Genomic DNA, 21,978 nt, shown 5'->3' on the forward strand with positions numbered 1-21,978 from the left:
GGCGCCTGAAGAGCCAGAGGCCAAAAACGTGGCCCAGCATTCTGTCAGTGCTCGGTTTTAGCATCACTGCTTCAATACCCAATCAATTAAGCCATTCTAAAGGCTCAAAAATAAGCATTGCAATCTCATCATGTGGGTTAATTAAAGGCTCTGGCTCTCAGGCTCAGACCGTGCACACCCCCAACTTGGTGGTTTCTTGAGGTTCCAGGGAGGAAACCAGCCAACCCCTGCACTCAGCAGTATCATTCTCATGGGGACACAATTCCTGCTTGAAACATGGAGTTTGAGCCATTGTAGCCAACAGCATAGTGGAAACCTGTCGGGGGTGCATGCGGGTGGTTTAGATGAAGGCAATTAGCTGCACTGAACTTGAATGCTGGCTTCATTGTTTTGTTGTTCAAAATATGTATTATTTATCACAAGAATCAATTGGCAACAGTAAAATTCAGTGCTTTTTGTGCCATCAAGGCTTTGTTAATTGTAGCTCCCCCAGCTGCATCTATGCAACTTCCAGTTCCTACTCAGCTGGAAATATTCCAATTGCTTATGGCCCTCAGTTAGAAGGCAGGAAAGAATGATCGTGGTGGCTCCAAGGAGACAGGACTCACTAATGTAAGAAGCACTTATTTCTTTAACAGCGACACATCTGGACAAATCGATTGAATCAGGGATTTTGAGCTTAAATATCAAAATTCCAAATGTTTGAAAAGTGAGGCTTTGCCAAAAGAAGACAGCAGCACTTGTTCCTGGACTCTTTATTTTTTTTTTTTTTAGAAAGTCCTTGAATGAGAAATGCTTCAGTAGAGCCGACATTACAATCATGCAACCACCTAGCTGCCACTAAATAACAGTTATCGGTTAGAGTGCACAGTCACATGCTCACTGTTTGAAGGTGCAATTTGTTAATTCCACATAAAGTAACTTTTAGAAAGGCAGCTTATCAGCACCCAGAATGAGCAATAATAAGATCCCTGCATCTGAACATACTGACTCATTCCTCCCCCCTTCCTAACCCCCTCCACCCCAGTACCTGTCCAGCCCTTTGCAGTACATCCTAGCAGACTTGGTACTCACAGGTCATTATCGGTCTCAGTGCGTGTCTTCTGCTGCCGCCGATGGACCATGAAAACGGTGACGGCCACGCCGGCGATGAGGCCGATGGCAACGACACCTCCGAGGACTCCAATAACACCGCCAGGGGGACCCTGTGGGAGTGGTTTCTCTGCAGACAAGTGGAGAAATAGGCATCAGATGCTGCCAGGGGGAATTGATGCTGCTGGAATGGACTCAAAACAACACCACTACAGTCCCATCTCTGGTGCAGGAGGTCTCCTTTATTGGTTTTATTTTAATTTCAAGACTGTGCTGAGTGGAACCGTAAAGGTTTCCGCCTGAGTTTTCTGCTGTCAAGCATCTTTTAAAAATACAGATCCTTGAGTTTGAGAAAATGACCACAAAAAAAAGAAAATCCCAAATACCCATAAAATCATACATCAGTGAAACATTAAAATCAGAACACATCACAATGTTGTTTTCATCAAAGAAAGAGAAAGCGCTGCAGATGTCATGTGAACCTCCCACCAGATAACACCTGACACCAGGTTCTACTGAAATAGGACAGTCATCTCACACAATAGAACCTTTATTTCTGAAAGCAAACAGCGTGGACATCTGTTCTCTTTCACAAGAGCAGCTCAACCTGTCCTTTTTCAGGTGGTTGTGATGGGATACTGCAAATTCTCACCAACTTCCCCTTTGAAAAGGAAAGCCTATCTACCTGCCCTCATGATGTCCCCATTATTATCCAGTCATCCCTCCCGGCAGTGACAGGACAAGGGCTCGCTCCCAGGGGAGCCCTTCTGAAAAGCCCAACCTTTCTTTCTTGATTCAGTGCCCATTATGATGGATACACAGAGGACTGCATCACATAAAGGCTTCACAATGGCCCAGCACACGCTGCCTTTACGTTGGAGCTCGTGCCTCGCTGCTGCTAATTGCCTCATGACACACAATGTGAAGCTCCAAGATGAAGAGGGACACAGGGCGCATTTGGAACGGAGCATGAAGGTTATATGTTTTGGCGGAAGAGACGCCAGGAACTCGGTCTGATTGGAAGGTTAAACGGACGCATTTACCGAAGATCTACTGAGGGTAGAATAAAGGTACAGACGTCGGGCAACTGAGGCAGCATCCCAAACTGCACTACTGGGATTCCTCCCCCGGCAGTTTAACCCTCAGTCTCACCCTGACCCTTGTGACCCCCAAGACCAACTGATGACAGAGTGGGTCAATACCTTCTCCAAGGTTAAAAGCCCCCCTGGGAGGGTAACTACCTGGGGATCCCATCACTTATATGGAGGCTTGGCTGAGCAAATAAAACCTTGATTCTTTAATTAAAACATCATTTGTTCAACAGTTTTTTCAAGTTCTTGTGAAAGGCGCCATTATCAGAGCAGCTCCTGCAGTACATTATGGACTCCTAGTAGCAGTGGCCTTAGAAATGCGATTCTTTTCCAGGAGCAGATTTATTTGTGCCACGGGCTGCTTGTGGCCTCTTGGCTTCGCCGTCCAAATGTAGGAGTTGCAGGGAATAAAAAGAGGGAGGAACATCAATGCAGCAGTAAAAAAAAAGGGGGGGAGAAGGATGCCACCTCACTTGAATTCCGATGAGACACTGGTGCAGGGAGGGGGGAAGGTTGAAGAAAAAGAATAATCAGTTTGTGCCCTCTGCAAAGATATACATTTTTCTGCTACTTAGAAGTCGTCTCTCATGACTTGTCAAACTCACAGTGAACATGCAGTAAATTGGTTTTCTTGTGACCGCAAGCTTGTGATGCATTCTTCAATAAAAAATAAAAAAAAGCCAGTGGAGTAGCTTTGAAGGCAGGGAGCAAATGTCATCGCGCTGTAGCACGGCAACAGATGCGGCGGCGCCTCGGCTGGCGTCTCATTGTGCTGCACAGCCAAAGCAGAGGAGCTGGTTTCCACCGTTCTGATGCAAATGGCAGACAGCATAGTGAGTAGTGTGACACTACCACAGAGGGCTGGACTGGATCAGAGGGCAATTCCGTGGAGCTTCAACCCACACAAAAGTGTGAGGAGCCACCTGCTGGCCAGTCTGAGCCCCTTGACCGTCACATCATAAAATGGGTCCTGGTGCAACATATTTATCACAAAAAGGAATTGCTATTCGTTATAAAAGCATCATAAATGTGCATTACACAAAATATGTGCGCTTTAGTCGATGTAGTTCTACTAAACAGTTTGCATTGCTGATGATATGAGCAGAAGTTGTCTGCCAGCAGTTAATCTAAAGTGATTCGTGACACTGTCATGGCAACACGAGGGAGGGAAGACTTTTCATTCTGCCTTTTCTATTTACAGTGGATGCAGTGCAATAAAAGTGCTGTGCTCTAAGTCATCAATGAACTATTTACACACACACACACCCACTCACAGGCACTGATCATTCATACATTATGCTCAGCATAGAAGTTTTATTTGTAACTGTTTGTTCCATGCACAGCGAAGCATTTCAGCAAAGAGGAGACTTTAAGGACCTGAAGCGTGCATCATTTCAGACCACGAGCACATCTTGTAATTTGGATAATACACTCAGCCGGTCATTTAATGTGCTGCTCGGGCCAAAGTGATAAAAGCTGAAAACAGTAGCTGTCCAGTACTGCATTAATTAACTGGTAAATAGCTGGAATATCAGATGGAAAGCTTGTTTCTACAAAACCGTCACGCGTATGAATCTCCAACAGATTAAGCTAGCATGATGGCACAAATTCAGGATTATCCAGATAATCAATTAAACTGCTAGAGCCCATGGACAATGCACGAGGCAGATTTCTGCACAAAATCCGAGCAGGAAAAACAAAATGGAAACAGTTTTGTCTTCTTTTTTTAGGATGAGATGAACAAAGCAGGGTGTGAGCCACGATTGTAATAGAGAATTGTTACAGATCATTTTAATACTGACGCCTTTTACGCAAGAAATCCTCAATCCCCACAATGTTGGATATGATACATGTTGGAGAGGGACCTATTTCAAGTTGTGGATTTTAAATAAAAGTGTGTTGGGATAAACAGGAAAAGGTCACCATCAAAATCCAAAGAAAAGGAGTTTTGATGTTTACGCTTCCATAGCCCAAATCGAAAAACCCCTTTAGACCTCCTGAGACTTTTCACTTTGCTGTCACAGCCTGACTCGACTCTACTGAGCGCAGATTGTTTTCTGTTCTTCAAATACGTCTTGTAGCTGTCATTGAACGATTGCTATTGATTCGCAATCAGTGTAAAACACCCGCTTGCGCGCCAGCATGCTCCTCGCCGTCAGCCGACCGCGGTGGCACATTTTCGCTGACAGGCTTGACCTTGGCTTTGTGTGGGTGCATCTCACTCCGAGGTGGCAGTAATCCTTATTCCTGTCACATCTTCTCCCGATGGGCTGCAGCAGATGTACGAGCTGCTGTTTTTCCTCTGCTTCAGTGTGCAGGAATGCACGGAATGCCTCATCACCTGCGACAGCATTCGTGGCATTACTTTTATGTTGATTGGTGGCCCACAGAGAATCAGATTTCCCTGATGTTCCGTCACACAGGCGACTGCACAGCAGGTTCTTTTGTTTGCCATGAGGTTCAGATTTGCAGTCAAATGGAGGTGTCCTGGGATTGGAGGGACAGAGTCATTAAGCACTTTGCACACAATTATCATTTATTCATTCCTCAGGCAGCCGTCAGATTCATATGCATTCACCCAGCAGGGGTGCTTCCAGAGAAGAAAATATGGCACCAGCTTCTGAGCCACTCTGGTGTGGAATAAAAGATCAATTCAGGAGAAAGAAATTATTAAAGAGAGGAACAGAGGAGTCTAACAAGCCAGCTGTGCTCAATGGCCAAACCATGTGGGCGCTAGTGTTACCAGCGTCCCATAGAACATGTTAGTCACACATACCAGAGCAGGAAGAGTTCAGGTGAAGAGGCCAAAGGCTGAGCAGCCTCCAGCTGGAGCAGGCTGTGCCCACTCTAAATGCAATCTGACACAGAATGCACAAATGTGCCATTTAAACAGAAGCAGGTTTTTTCTCAGCAGAGTGCTGGCACGTACCTGCTGATGCCGGGTGTGCTCCATTAAACACTGGCACAGGGAGCGCAATTTAGATTCTAATGGTTGTTTTAAATGCATGGTGACCACCGACATCCTTCCCAAAATAGGAGCAGAAAGCCCGAAACTATTAGAAATGGCACCCGCGGTACTGAGATTTGTGCTAATGTGCTTTGGTAAAAATGTTCTAGTCATAAGTCTGATCGTCTTCCAAGAATAGATGTGGCTCCTTCTCTCCCATTAGAATTTGTAATTGCTCTCTCCTCCACAGGGGCCGTAATACTTTCCAGCAATTCTGGGGAGTTTTCAAGTGGACAGATTGAGAGTCTGGCTACAAAGCCATGCCAGCTCCACACCAGTTTGATACGGCCACCTGTTCCAAATACCAGAGTAACTGGTTTTCTGCACTGGCTCACAGTCAACCAGCAGAGCTGATATCGTCAAGGTGCCTAGCTTTATCTTCCACTCCTGAGTCATGCAGCCGCCTTATGTTAAAGTAAATGCCCAGGCTGGTATTAGTACTTGAACTGGTGGGTCCCCCCCCCCATCTCTTTTCCACAGTGGGCAATTGCTGCAGGCCCTAATAAAGAAAAAGAAATGTGGTTTAATGGAGTTCATAAATCTGCTTTTCCATGCTGCCAAGTCCGAGCAGCACATGCTCCGTCCCCCGCCCCTCCCCGCGTCTGTAATCTTGTTAAACTTCAATGTTTCCAGAGCTGTCTCCTCTGGGAGCTGTGGTTCTTGATGTCATCCTCCACAGTAGTTTTCCGTAGTAGGTTGCTACTTGGAAACGTCTACATCCTATTTTACCTCGACTGACTGGGACCCGGTTTGATTTGTCAGCACTGACGGGCGGAGGGAGGTGCGGCGGGGGCCGCGATGGTCCGTGTTTGCTGTACTGCATCAGTCCACAGAGGGCAGCACTTCATTAGGCACAAATGGTTACCACATGTTATGTTTATTAGGATGAAACCAAGCTCATTATGGAGTTAACTGCCTCGAACCTACTGAGCTGCTATAATAACACCTCAACAAAGAGTGTAACAGGGTATCTTTCTATTAAATGTTGTCAACTTTATTTATTGAAAAAAAGTTCTTTAATTCTGCTTCTCTCATTAATCGCGATTCAATAAGAAGAATAACTGAAGATCTCAATCCAAGCTCGCTCACTGGGTGCTGGGTGATGCCGAGTCCGTGGGGGCAGATGATCCGCGCCAAAGCCCCCATCGATAAATATGAGATTGCAGTCTGCCAAGCTGACGCCTGTGCTGTCACGAGGCGTTAGCCCCTGTGACAGCATGTAACAACAGTTCTCATTAAAGGCTGAGTGGAATGGGCAGAGCATGGCCTCCTTGTGGTGAACGTACCACAACATCGCTCCAGGAAGTGAAACGCTCTCATTTATTACGTCTCGGCTGCAAAGTGCTGTCTGGAAGTGATGGCGGGAGGTGAGAGAATGCATCCCGTCAGATCGCCGCTTCCCTCCCCATGAGCAGATACAGACATGCAGCTATGTGGAATGAAAAGCATTCATTTTTAAAAATGGAAATACACAACGTTCCATCCACTGTGCATTATGATTAATTCAGAAAGCCACACTGGTGTTATTAAAGGTGCTGCTCACACTGCGTGCTGCTGATTGGGCTCTCCGTCTCCTGCTCTTAAGCCTTTCCGTGCCCCATCTCCACCCCTCTATGTGCTGAATGTTAATTTAATGGCTCCACCATTTTAAAAAGGAGCAAGCGAGGGGGCACAGAACCGCACTCTCCAAAACCTTCTTCCACCTTCAGCACGTAAGCAAAATTACCTTGCACTGTCTCTATGCGGTGAGCGCCGCGAGGTCACCGATGTAATTTCCTTTGGCTGGTTAAAAGCTGAAAGAGTAATAAACCCAGTCAGTCCGGATGCGTCGGAGAGCAGCTTTTCAATTTAGCAACACTCAGGCTGGTGAGTCTGCAGCTCCCGTCCCGGAGGCCAACCACTTGTGTTGCCTCTGCTGCTGCTAAGTATCTGTGTCATTGGTTGGTGTGCACGTCCTCAAACGTATACGGATAACCCCTGTGGGGTTGAGTGGTGCATCTGAAATATGCTTTATTTGTATTCCTAGACTCGCTTTTATGGTTTCTTTTGAAAATGGCAATTGATTGCCGTCCGCCCACTGGCAGCCTCCAAACTACAGGAATTGAATGGTCTTTCTATTTTTTTTTTCTTTTCTAAATCTCCAGCTTCACTGAAGCTCAAATGTATCATTAGCTGCTTTTTCCACCGATATGCTCGTCTCGGATTGACCAATGCTATAAAGTGCCAGGGTATTGGACACCATAACATGGTAGATAGCAGAGGTGCTGTGGAGGGTAAACTCATCTACATGGACGTGGATCCATCCTAGAACTTTCTGTAATGGTGCTAGATTTTAATGGTGGACACAGGAGCATTGGAACCATTGGAATCCCCAACAGAGGCGGTGGAAACCACCCTGGACAGGTACCTGGAGGACATGCAAACTGCAAAATGTTTGCCACCGTTCCATGTTTCTGGAATGTCTGAATTCTATTCCAGATGTTCAAAAGCAAAAGAAAAGCATTAAAGTGGCAAAGTGGCAAAGTATCAACTAGCCGGATCTGGCATCTGCCAATATCTCCCAAGTGAAAGCAATCTAAGTGACCAAACGTGAACTTGTGACCTGTCCCGAGGCTCTGACCTGTGTGTGCTCCTTAGCAAACTAAAACAAAGCACACAAAGCTCACTGACAAAGAAAAGGGATAAGACCCTGCTGATAACCATCTTGTCTCTCTTTCTCACTTGAAAACAGAGACGTAAACATGCACACCAAATATCCTCAAGAAGGCAAGATCAATTTGACTCCTTCCTGGAGTTTTATAGATACAATCTGAGCTAAAACAACCAGATTCTTTCACTAAACAAAGAGAGAAATGTTAAATCAGTGCTGAGACAGACACACAGCAGTCTGGTTCAGAAAACCCGATGCACTCAAAAACAGAAATTCAGTTCTTTCGTTTTTTACCAAAACAATATCAAATACTCAGGACTGCATGTGTGAAAGCTTTCTGGGGACATTGGAGTTGTTGCGGATTTTTAGAGACAACTGAAGCTTGAAACCTTCCATCCATATTCATGGAGACCTGCACGCCCACACGGAGTTTGCAGTGGATGTAATGGCTGGAAGTGAGCCAGAAGGATTGTACTCTACTGTGCAGCCTCCCTGCTGCTGAGTGGAATGCAGATTCCACAGGCTGACACTGATGTTCACTGTGGTTCAGGAAAAACGTGGCTGCTTCAGGGACTCACGCGGTTGGGCGCATCGGGTAAATGCTTCCATCAAAACATGGTGCGGCACTCAGAGCAGGGAGAAATCGATGGGTGCTGGATTCCTTGCTTCCGCTATGAAAGACCCTAAAGAGAATATGAAGAGCCTAACAGAATTATCAAGTGGAAATAAAACCCTCAGGATCCACCCAGGACACCCCATGGATGTCAGCGGTCTTCAGCCCCGCTGCAGAGAAAATGTAATGTACGAGATCAGATGTGTTTTTGACAGCTAACACACGTTAATTACAGCCATTTATTTAAAACATGTGCTGACACGGCAACAGAATGGCCGCTGAGATACATACGACCCATCACCACAAACTGTAATTTATTGTCATTACAGGCAGTTAAATAGAGCTGAGTGAGAAGCGAGCCAAGACGACCGGCCAAAAAAAACGCAGCCATTTCAGCAGAGAACCAAAGTCTCTCTGAGCTGCACGGGGCCGTGCTAAAAAGCATTTGTATACCGTTGGCTTACTACGTTTGAGGAGGAGGGGCTGATATAGATCTGAGAAGGTCTCGGAAGTCTGATAGAGGCAAGACGGTTAAGGGGAAGACCATCTTCAACAACGTCTCTCCTCCCTCAGCTCGAGCCCTCTGAGCGCAGGTCTGCTTCAGACCGCATTAGCTGGGCGACTACTGTGATTCTGCACGCATGCCATCACCCCTCTCGGCCCCTTGGCCCCTCAGCCCAACCAAAGGTCTAAGCATACATTGCTTTAACAGACGGCGGAGTTTCAAAGGCATTTGGTGGAGCTGCGCTGAGCCCCCACCCCTTCTACTAAATACTGCCAGGGAATCTCAAGATTGTGCAGCGGTCACCAAAAAAAGGATCTGTGGTGGGAAATCAGCGAGGGGAAAGAGTACGGGGAGAAATTAAAATAACCCTCTCTGGACTCATTTTGTTACTTTTGGACAACAGATTTAGAAAGCAAAGGTGGGGGGGGGGGGGTTGATATAAAAGAAAATGTCCATACGACACTGTCAAAACAATCTTTGTTATTCTTCAGGAGTCAAGGAAACGCACACATACACACTCTTAAACTCTTGAATGTTTAGTGGAGTTCATAAAAAACGACTTCCCTCTGCATGTGCACCCTCTGAATCCTTGATGCCTCGCTGCAGCTCTGATCCAGAGAGGATTCAAGGTTGATTTGTAAATCTAAAGTGTGACCCGGCCTTAAACGTGACTATCTTAGTTTGAAATACATTTAAAGGAGCCTTTGGAGACTGAGGACAATTACTCAATTCAAAGCTGCTGTGCAGTGAAGATGCTGGGCTCCGTTCTGCCCCTACATGTCTCATAATGCACTGTGCTGCATTCATTAATAACAGATCAGAGCGGTGCCAACAAGTATCAACGCACTGGCAGTAGAAGATAAACATGACTCGGAAGTTCGACTGGGAAAGTACTTGATCCCATCTACAAAGCCCTAGCACGTGGAACTTTTCAGAATCTTTCTCCTCCTCCGGCGGAATAGCTCTATAATTTCATGCGGGGTTGCAAGGACCCGGTGGGCAGCCAGCTTCACCACACGAGCCAATCAGAATCAGTGTTTGGTTTGGGGGAAGTTGGGGTTCTGGAATTGTTCTTGAATATTGCCATAACCCTGGGACACAAAGAACTCAGTGTTTCACAATTTGAGATGGTTTTCTGTCAATTTTGCCAAGTTTCAGCGATGTAAATGCGATGAGGAAAGCTTCTGATGGCCCTCAGAATATCCCACTAATCACATACTATTTGAAAATAAAATGATGTTGTGGGGCACAGACAGCGGAGGAGGCCCTGCCCGCTGAGCTCTGGCTCCTATTAAAACATGAACTTCCACCGCAGGAAACTGTTGCCTCATGGTGATGTGTAGCAAGACTTTTGACAAATGATGTCTTACATTGAAACTATGTCCCAATCTTCATCCCAAAGATACAGAATAGTGTCAAAGCAGCAGTTAGCTTGCATAATAAACAGCCTACTCTGGTCTCAGTTTCTTCAAAACTAAATAAAACCAGCGCTTCTTTCTTGGGTTACCCTTAACTTTGGGTCAATTTGTATCATTATCTCTCTGAAATGTGCAATCACCTCCTCATTTATCACATCAATCACTTATTCTAACATGAAGAAACTTCTGCTGTTGCAATAGAAACACATCTTCTGCTCATCCAGTTAGCAACAAAGAAGACACACACAAGCATACACCCAAACAACAAATGTTTGCCTGCTTCTAGTGCACTGAGCTGTTGGAAACCCTGCACTAAACCTCTGTGCAAAGAACTATTGACTTCCAGAGGGAAGCTCCGTGATTAATCTTAACAACATCAGGGCAGATAAAGAAGCAACAGTGTGTTCCAGTTAGGCTCACCGCTCGCTGCCTACTGATCTCTTTCAAACAGCCCGATTGCTCTTTCTGGATTTATCTGAAGGGTGTGTGAACGCGTGCGCTCCACCTGTGTGCACGATGCGCATGCAAGTGTGTTTTAATTAAAGTTTTGGGGAGGAGGGGGGGACTTGGAGAAGTTTAATTTAGCAAAGGCATGGTGAAAAATAGTCCTGGCTTTCTTGTCTCTTCATTTCTGCATGGTTCCTTATCTCCCTTTAAGCTCGGCCACAGCGCAGGTTATCTCCAAATTACCAACAGAACTCATTTATTCTTCAATTGAATTAGGTCCGAGGGAAAGGGTCCACGGGACCATCCCCTTTAGAAAACATCCCAGCAGCTGTGGCCGAGCACAACTACGCTGATTACACAGAAGGGCCTGCATCAAAATCCCCAGACACAAACACACACACACACACACACACACACACACACACACACACACACACACACACACACACACACACACACACACACACCGGTGTGTGTCCTCTTTTCCTTTCTTTGTCTGACTAACCATTGCCTCTCTTCTCTCAAGCAAACAAACACCTACATTAAAGTGATGAGACATTATTTTTGCCCAACCAGAATTTTAATTAGTGTTTTCTATGAAATTGTAGCATTTAGACAACCTCTTTCTTTTGAATGTGTTTTCAAGAAACACAAAGAAAGATCCACGTGATTGGCAGCAAAGCAAGAAGAAAAAGGACCGCAGACGTGAGCTTTTCATAAAAATGAATACATCAAACCATATTTCCCTGCTTCACATATTCAGAAAAACCGGAGCCGCAGTGGTCACCATTTGGGTTCTAGTCTGGCTTTTCTTGGAGAATTCATGGTCGGTTTCTGCCAACGGAACAAAACCATGCACATTATCTGATATGGGACTTGGTGTGAGTGTGTGAATGAGTGGTGTGTGTGACTTGTTGTGGACAGGCGACCCACCCAGGATGTTTTCCCAGTCACCAAAAAAAAAAGAAAAGAAAGAAAAGTGGATAATAGAAAAAAGCCTAATGAGGTCTGTAGTTAATTTCTTTCACCATCCAGTCATAAATTTTAATCACAGCTGTTGTTCCTCCCAAAGACGTTTGAGACACGTCTCAGTGCAGCGAGACTCGGACATGAGAGCTGAAGTAAAGAAGTAGCTGGAAATAAGCGAGCAGCCTTGGGAGAGCTTTTATATTTGTCAACAAAATGATAAATTACGCACGTCCGAGACAGCTTCTGTTTTTAACTTAAAAAAATAAAAATACCTTTGTCCGTAGCATCCTTATGTTCTTTCTCTTTGACAGCAAAGAACTGGAATGTGACCTATCACCTCCATGAATCATAACTTGACTGGGTCACCCTTACGTCATGGCCAAATACTAGAAATAAACCAAGAATCTGCGGTTTTACTTATTTTTGCTATATCATCTTCAGTCTTTTGATTTCTTCATGGGGCACTTAGGAACCAAAACTAAAAGCAGCTTTTATAAACTCGACAGAACAGAGTGGACTCTCCAGAGAAGAGCTTTGGCTTCAAAAACACATATTTTTAGATGCGTCTGACGGATCAGAGGAATTGTTGGAGAATTCGAGTCTCCACTCCGTGTCCCATCTGGCTTGTATGGAAAATTTGATGGGCACATCTTTTCCCCAGTCACGACCATGAATTGATATTTGGTCAGGCCACCGCAGTGAAACATATTTCTTTCTTGACTTGTTTGGAAGACTCGCTGATATAATCATACTATTACTCATGTCTGAGACAATTATAGTGACTCACCTTATGAGTAACTGGTTGATTGTAACAGAATAAGATTCTCATCACTAATTTCATGTCTTTTAAACCTTAAATTACGCTGATTTCAACGGTTTCCCCGCCTCTATAGAGAACCAGCACCTTTGCGTAAGCGCATATCTGCTACTGTTTCATCTAAATGTCTGACATTTTCCAGCAGAGGATAAAACGAGCCGCCGCGAAGCGACTGACAATAACTCTGAAGGCCTTATTTCAAAAACAATGAGCTGGAAGAGAGCAGAAAATGAAAGAGAACACAGCTTCTCTTTGGGATCACAGTGCTTTTCTGATTGGTCATTTTTATTCACAGTAAAACATATGGTTTTCTGTCCTTCCCATATAATTATGACATTAGTGCTATAACACAACATAAGAGGCGAGCCAGCTGAGAACATTGGGTCCTCCCACCATGGTTCCGATCAGCCAATTAGTATGTTTATGTCACGTGAGGTGTTGGCGTCTTCAAAAGCCCACATGGCGAGTTTTTCTACCATATTTTCCCCTTCAGATAGTGCCATGGATTCATTTCTACGGCATTTCTTGTCTGAGCGAGCTGCGTTTGCTGATTGTTTTCTCCCTCCTTCCCTCTCTTCCTCTCCTCGCTCCCCCCCCGTTCCTACATCTGCTTTCATTTTTCTGCGTGTATGACAAACAGCAAAGAAATTCCAAACTGTGGTCGTCCTAAGCCAGCAGCCCCTCCTCCAGCTTTCTCTTGGCAGAAGAAGTCGTGTCTCACATTTAATGGTGAATGTTTTGCCAGGCAGCTGGGCCTGGGGGAGATCCAGTGGGGGAACAGTGGAAACCTGATCGGCTGAGCCGTGCAGCGTACAGTTAAATCTCCCCATAAAGAAGGGGCCAGAACAGCACTAGAGTTGCTGCAGAAACACAACAGGCTCTTATTGTTCTTCAAGCGGCATCCCACGAGGAAGCTATGGCACAAATGTAGAAAAAAAAAAAAGAAAGTTCCCCGAATCATCAGCAGCACCTTTCACGGCAGATTTAAGTGAACAGATGGAAACGACACATGTCAGAAACACTGTATGATGCCCCTTCATTTAGTTTTTCCCCAGAGAATAAAAAAGCAAACATTGCCAAAACATGTGTGATTTATTAAAAGAATCAACTTTAAAGCTCCCCTATCGGCCAGCCCCCCATCGGCGCAAACCATGGCACGCTCATTCACATCCATTCTAATTGCATCCTCAAAGAGAACGCTTTGAGGGAGCCGATAATGGAGTGGCACATGAACCGAGTCATTTCTACTGAGTCTCTTAAAGGGCGCCAGGAGTGCACAACTCTTTATCTCTCTGGACTCAAAGGAGAACCTTTCCCATAATCTCAAAAAAAAGGCCATTAGAAAGGTGGCTACTGGTCCCCTCTCCACGTTTTAGTCATGTCTCTGATGTCAAGTGCTGATAGAAATCTTTAAAAAGGGTCAATTTTCATTCCTTATCACTGCGGCAGAAATGTTTTTGGAACGAGAGGATGTGCGTTGAATCAGACAGGCTGCAACTGGCTGTTACACCTGTCGATCACTCACATGCACACACGCGCACACACACACAAACAACCATTCATGTCCATAATTCAGCAATGAGGTCCACCTTAATAAGTCCCAGAGGAGAATCTGACCATTTGACATTTCATAAGAAAGTGTTCTGTTTTGATCCTGGGTTTTCCGTGGATTTCTGTGGTTTTGGTTCTGTCCTTCTGTCAAGCCTGTCAGGCTCACCTGGGCAGGAAACTGGACGAGAGCAAAAGGCTGTAGCTTCCTTCCTGTTAATTCCGTGTGTTGTGGCTGTGCCAGCACCAGAGCATCCCCTCATGCTGTCGTGGTTTTTTCCCTGTTGCGATCATAGAACTCACCTCCGACATTTTTGTTTCTCAGTGCCTCCTTGAGAGAGCGGTTACCTGCCCTTGCAGCTGCTTTGTGTTTTTGTAATAAACGTACTTTTATTTACTTAAACATGTTGCGCTTCAGTTGCCTGCATTTGTTGTTCCATCAATTTCTGTTGCCTACTAAAAAATGCTGCTGTGATTGTGCACATGTGCAGTAACCTCAATACTTTCACAGCTATAAAATTTTGCTCTCTGCCTCTCAAATGGTCATGAAACACGTGCGGTACGATTTAATATGGGTGGTAAATTGGCTTTGCTCTTGAATATAAAGATCGGCTAATTAGCTGCATCCTCTAAGAGCTTAACGTGGATACTTATGTGGATTCATTGCATGTGGGGAGCATTGGTTGATGGGGTGCTGTAAGAATATCAAAATATACGTTAAAGCACTGAAGAAAACCATACAAGTTTTATTTTAGTGGCGTAACATTAGCACGAATAGATGTAGACACAGTCATAGGTCAGAGGATCCATCCATCCATCCATCCATCCATCCATCCATTCATCCATCCATCCATCCATCCATCCATCCATCCATCCATCCATCCATCCATCCATCCATCCATCCATCCATCCATCCATCCATCCATCCATCCATCCATCCATCCATCCATCCATCCATCCATCCATCCAGGGAGCAACAAAGTGTGCATAGAATATATAGAAAACCGATATGGTCAGAGTCATCCATTGGAAAATGGAGGACTAATTGCATTCAGGACATTAATTGGTTTAATCATTCTAATTCTGTGCACGAGCACAACAGAAATCATGATGGTTTGCTTGACTTGGCTTGTCGGGCTGTTGCAGGGGCTCCTCTGTAGTATTTTCAAGAAGCCTAATCACCACATTACCTGAGGTAGGACTGCAAAGACCAGGACTCCTCTGGTGAAATGAGCTGACATTTGAATGTTCCACTGTCCCATTATGAACCTGTCTTCAAAAGAGGTGACAGTATCATGAGAAATAAATGTTTGATTTATTCAGAAATTGATTTTTTTTCTCCATTATTTTTCACATTACAATTATCACCAGTGAAAAACAGGATGCACAGCGTGAATACTCTTTATCAATTCGGCACAGATTAAAATAAAGTGCTCTCAAACACATGATTGCAATCGGAGGAAAACAGCATCCATTGTCAGTGGCCAGTGGTACATTCTGGAGCTGTTATTTCTGCATTGCTGATAGCTGTTTCGAATAATGGACAATTGTTGGGCAAAACACTGAGAAACCAGCTTTGACATTAATGTGCAGTTTGGAAAAACTGTTTGTGGAATCCCTGAGCTACAGTCCTCTCAGAATAATATTTTTTCTTTATGAGAAACAAACACGCCCGATTCTCCAACCCCAAATACTCGCTTTCTATCTGGCTTCTCTCCGTCCATGGTCCTCTAAACAAAACCAGAGCTCTGTTTATCCTCTGCCGTGGCAGCTCCAGACACTGACTGACAATGCCGGCAAATGAAGACCTACAAACTACTGAGTGAAACAAGAGTAAATGTGTGCACGATAGCTGACCACAGAGCCTCTCATCGATCAGTCGGGGCATCGGGGGGAACCCACAAGTCTAAACCAACTCCAGCCTCCCGTTTTCTGCCACAGTTTAGCAACATCGAGTACAGTTGTTTGTCTTGAAAACACCACAATCAAAACAACGATTGTGTGTCCGATGAATCCGCAAAACCCGATTAGAAACAGATTGTTACGAAATCATCCTGCATTTCCAATTTCAAAAAGTCCCAAATACTCAAATGGCTCCTCGGGGTTTGCGGTAATCCATGCATCTGTGGGGAACAAGCAGAAAGAAAGTCGGTACCATGTTTGATTTGTCAGAGAGGAGGTAACATTTGGACCACCTCGTCTGGACATTAGGGTGAAATAATTGTGAAGCACGGACCCGTCGTCTTTGACCGGGACTCTTTCGCGCTGTTATAATGTACCCGGCAAACTCTTAATACCTTTGCAGCATCTGCTTCTTGCAGCAAGTCATGAATTCAATAGAGAAAGGTCCCTCTCTAACACAATAGATCACCTGATTGATGGCCGCTCCTGAAAGAACTGCCAGAACAAAACAGGACCCTCCACTCCAATTCCCTCCGAGGCAATGAGTTTTGTCGTGTGTCAAAATGAACAAAAAAGGGAAAAAAAAGAAGAAATAAGAAAGAAAGGAGAACTGATTCAACCTGACCCCAAAATAGATGAGCAGAGACAACTGCTACAACATGAGGAGGTGAAAATAATAAAAGAAAACAGATAAATAAATAAATAAAACAAAAGCGACACCTGATGGATGAGCAGGCTTTAATTATGAGGCGCATGAAATCGCGTCAGGTTTTTGATGGCTGAAGCTCTTCAAAGACGTCCAGAGAGCCGCCGTCATTAAATGAGCACCTCCGTCCCAGAGAAAGTCTTTCTCATGCAGATCCACGGCTCCTGATTACACAGGCTGGAAACTGTAACGTCTGAAAAGATATAATCGACTACTAGAGCGTGGAGACGACAGGAAGCCGATCCCGTTCAGTTCTGACATTGTTCTGACAGATCTCATGAACTTAAACGCTTCTCGTCCATGTTTGAAATATATGTTCTGGTTGTAAAACCACAGCCATTAACCCATGTTGAGCTTATCTAAGAACTGGGATGTATAAATCTGCTCACAGGTTTCAATATATCTGGATTACATGTGTCCTACAGGCTTTACCTCAGCTCTTTGACCTCGGCAGACACACACACCTCCAGGCTCCTCTGCCATGACAACAGCTGCACTTGTTGACGTGCTAGAGCACTAAACTAAGTGTCCCCGCCTGATCTGTTCACATGATCAGATCAACGAGCCACTGCTGAACCTACAATTCTCTTCAGACGATGCCAAAGAACTGAATTCATTACCGTGGAACGTGGAATGATCACGCAAAGTAGCTAATAAGAGACATCTTTGTGTTGAAATACAAAGCTGCACACCTAATGGCTTTCGAATGTTTATGTTTTCATCAACTTTGACCCCAAATCTCATGTTGTTCGAGACGTTCTGCTGCGTCGGGCCCATCTGGGTCAGCGGCAAATGTTCCAGGTGTGATTGATTTGCAGTTTCTGATCTGACTTTGAATACGCTGAGATTCAGAATGATGCAGGGAAAACCAAACTGGTCTTAGCCGGACAGAAATCGACCGCCTTGAGATCAATGACGATAATTACATGAACTGATTATGAAAGGGTTTAAATAAGAAAATGTTCCTGTTAAAAAAGACTTTACTTATATCACATGGAAATGAATGGAAAATTGATGACCCAAAGGTGAGGTTCTGTATATGTACCAGTCTGTCATAGGCAGCTCAGACTGCTCTTCATTGATTATTTCTCAAACATTAAAGGTCCTTGAATATAAAGACACAGAAACAGCCTCACGTCAGCGCTTCCTCTGGCTTGTTAATTGACTTTTCCGTCGCTCAGGGGTGAAATGCTCTGAAGTGGAGTTACCTGGTTGAGATGTTTGACCTCTGAACCAGTAAAAAGCCTGGTAAGTATGTGGAAAACAAGATTAGGTGCACAGGTATCAGGATTTAGCTTCCTGTCAATCACGCTGATAGTGGATAATGCTAACGGTGCGCGGGAACGAGCACTAAAATCTGCACGAAAAAACATCATCCGAGCCCGTTTGTGCCTCAGCCCCAAATCAGCTGGAATGAGCCTGATTGAAGGGTTTAACCAAGACAAAGCATTTGTCACTCCATCGCCTTCAGCTGTAGCGCTGTTTATTAAACTCAACGTTTTCTTTTTTCAACACACAAGCTGGCGTGGCCCTCGCCACAGCGCTGCCGGGACGGGATCCTGGAACTTCCCTCCCCCGTCTGGTAAACAGGTGGGATCTGATTTCCAGGAGGGGATTTGTTGTAAATTGCAGTGTTCACGGTGAACGAGAGTGGAGTTAACTCAGATTTACTTGGAACCACATGAGGGAAAATACAATTCTGTGTTTACGTGCAAATGTTTTTGTTTTTTTAAATTCATCTTTAATTCCGTCAACGCCTCGTGAATCAACATATATTTTACACGCTGCAGGGAGCAGATGGATGTCTTTAGTTGCTGCATCAGGTGCTCTCTCTCTCTCTCTCTCTCTCTCTGTCTCTCTGTCATGTGCACGTGTAGAGCTGCGGACCCTCAGGGGTCACGCACAAGAAAATATTCTTCAGCTCCATCAGTGAAATGGAAGAAATAGCACACATGCATACGCAAACAGCTTTGCGAATCACTCGAGCCTGCAAAAACACACACACACACACACACACACACACACACACACACACACACACACACACACACACACACACACACACACACCGACAAGCGTGCCTGTTTATGGAGATGAATCATATATGAGCAGAATTCATCTGAGTCTTCTCAGGAATACCGTTAGTACATATAAATCGAACCGTCTGCGGTGGTAAAAGGATCCTGTGGATGTGTTAAGCTCGAGGCTTTTGTTTGGCTGGTTTAAGTGGAGCTTTGTTTTATTCTTGTCATTCTGCCAAGTTACCCATGAAGCATCAATTTGCAGTTGCCGAACACCTTCTTTTCAAGTAGGATGGCCTTTTGTATTCTCCTCACCCTGCGAAGCCGTTCATTAGAAGCAGGGAAATGCTAAAGCAACAGCACGTATCGCGTTTCCCTTTGACCTGACGCTTTGTGGCAGGAAGTTCTTTTGTCGGCACCTGAAGTTTTGTCTGCTTTGAAAGGCAGGCAGCAGAACGCCATCCAATAATCAAACACGATCGCCTCTGAACATCAGTGGAATGACAGAACGTTCAACCTGGACGCCCAAAGGTTTCCCAACACGTTTCGCCAACACGTGAACCGTCCAAGACGGTGCTGTGAGCTCGCTCGCTGACCTCAGGTCTGACCTCAGCGATGCTGACTCCTCCAGGAAGCCGGCTCCCCCCGAGGGAACTAATTGGTTGTGACTCGTCATGGCAACCAACCATGAGACTTCAGGGAGGTGATTCCCAACTAGGCCGCGTTATCAGGATCCTTTGGTTTGTTTGTCGTGTTCCACAGGCGGAGATGCACGTACACGGTGCTGGAGGATTACAACGCTGCGTCCACCCGCGGCTGCGTCTCCCAGTGATTAGGAGCTTTATTCCTCACAGCAGCAGGATGGAACCTTTAAAAGAGCACAGGGCCAAAGTCCGCAGCTACAGATTTCCCGAGACAAGAAGCAGTGTAAGATGTGGAACTTTGAACTCAATTAAATATTCTCCAGTGACCTCTGCTGCCCAAAGATAATTGAGTAGTTAAGTCAGCCACTGGCGCGGCTACCTGTGTGTGTTCCTCCTGGCATATAATTAGATAGCAGTGCTTCATTTTCCTCAACGCCTGACTTATTTCCAACTCTCCCTGCTGTGTCTGAAGATATGAAGAGCGTAAAGCAGCTAAGGCTCACGGTGACCTGTGTCATTAGTCACTCAATTCATCCACCCCCCACCTTTTTTTTAGATCCAAACAGCAACTATTTGTCAAATTTAATAACGATTCTGGTCAGAGTCCAACACGGGAACACGGCAGGGACAGGCCCGCTACTATTGAGACGTAAACGTATATAATGTAATGTGTTTTGAGGGGAGGACAGTGATGCCGTAGTAGCGGCCAGTCAGCACGGCCTCGTCCTTGACGAGGATTGTTTCTGACAACGGCTTCTCGCCGGCGCAGGACGACAGGCGTGCCCGTACGTGCTGACGGGCTGCCTCCTCTGTTGGTCCAAATGCAGACTGGCACTGACATTAATGTACACTGATAAAGCTGTGAGAGCCAATAGTCAGGGAAGTGAGCGTGGGGGTGGGACAGGCTGGCTTCCTCATTTAGCCCATTTGTCAGAGGATTGTAACAGGAGCTTGATGAATCATTGTGCGAGTGGATGGGAGCGTTCCGAGGGAGGGATCAGAGGGCCGATTGTTACCAGGTGAGGCTTATTTCTGCTCGGCCTTAAGGGATCTTTCTTCATCCCACCACACATTTCTATATGTTGATCGGTGAGGACAGTAGCTGAGACTCGGGGTCGAGCCTGAGGGAGGTATTTATGAGAGTAGATGTGAGTCAACAAAGCCTCAGACCATTGTGGTGCTCCTGTTTTAGACCGGGTTGGTGGGAGGCTCTACCTGCTGAGTATTTGAAGATCCTCAGCCACCATCCTAAGATGGCTCACTCCTCCTCTCACCTCACGTAATTTCCTGGTAGCAGAGGTATAAATATAACCACCTTTAAATTCCATCCTCTTTAGCTGCAGCCTTTCCCTGCTTCCTCTGCTCTGTTGTTGCACTTGCAATCCCGCTGGGAACAAATTACAACTTAGATTGCTGCTTTCCATACATTTCTTTATTCTGAGTTTCTTACAGAATGAAATGTATCTTTAAATGTTGCTTGTTGCTGCAATGTGAGATGTCAGCATCCCAAGAGTGTGATGTTATCAGATGCAGACTGCAGATGCTGCAGAATCCCAGTACCTCCGCAGCCCAAATTAGCCACATTATTGATGTACTGATGAGGCCACAACAGTCGACTTCCACCACTGGATACTGCTAACACATCCTTTACTGGACTACTCCCAGAGGAGCTTGAGCTGAAAGGGAGGAGCACTCACTCGTTATTGGGTTGATCTGAAGCTCCCCGAAGGGAAGCACAGTAAATGTTTGTGTGGACTTCAACCATCACGTCCTGATCCCCTGCTGAACCTCCTGATTACAGTCCAGAGCTAATGCCTCTATTGCAGCGGTCATCGCCTCAGCCACGTTTTCCGTCCTACCAGGGCCTCGTAAGACTGAGTTGAAGACACATCCACACGGATGCTGCACACTAAAGTCACAGCAGAATGAAAATGATCGGTGTTTTTCATTTGTCAGCTCGGTGTTTCGCTCACCAGGTGTCGACGGTTATCTGCCAGCTTCCTCCTGGATCTCATCTAATCACCTTACCAGAGAAGTGAGCACTAAACGTATCATGAGGGGAAAAGCCATTAATGAAATCCCTAAAATTAAAAACAGAGCGCTGGCAGTTCTGGTGATAAAAAACCCCAAAACATTTTGATATATTGTTCCTTAATATTACCAGTCCCATAGTGTTAATAACAATAATGGATCTTTTGGTATTCTGCTACTTCAGGGAATAACAGTCAAAGGGATCTTCATTTTAGATCAGGGTAGAATTGGATGCACATGATGCACTAAATCAAAGGAAATGTCAACAAGTGTGTTTCAGATGTGCAAATAGCAGAATTTATTCATGCATTTACACTTGAAATTGAGATGTTGAGGTCAAAAGTTACTGTGGGGACGCGCGCCCAGAGGCTCAGCAAAAGCATCAGTCGACGAAGCGCACGCGCGCGTGCGTGCACGAACACACTGCTTTGACTCGGGGTAAACGGTTGTGGGGACGTCACATTCCCAGCAGGACTTTGTAGAGGAGGGTTGTCAGCATTTTCTCACCAGAGGGTTT

The 21,978-nt window shown here is 45.3% G+C and overlaps 1 protein-coding gene across 9 annotated transcripts in view; it reads right to left on the reverse strand.

The window, feature by feature from the left end:
• Nucleotides 1–21,978, reverse strand: part of nectin1b (nectin cell adhesion molecule 1b) — a 98,465-nt gene that overhangs the window by 16,925 nt on the left and 59,562 nt on the right. For all 9 annotated transcript variants that reach the window (XM_029843344.1, XM_029843339.1, XM_029843342.1 and 6 more), the window contains exon 6: nt 1,075–1,222. In XM_029843344.1, coding sequence (XP_029699204.1) covers nt 1,075–1,222 — 148 coding nt within the window. The remainder of the gene's footprint in view (nt 1–1,074; nt 1,223–21,978) is intronic.

The sequence above is a fragment of the Takifugu rubripes genome, chromosome 11, assembly GCF_901000725.2.
Source record: "Takifugu rubripes chromosome 11, fTakRub1.2, whole genome shotgun sequence".
NCBI lineage: Eukaryota > Metazoa > Chordata > Actinopteri > Tetraodontiformes > Tetraodontidae > Takifugu > Takifugu rubripes.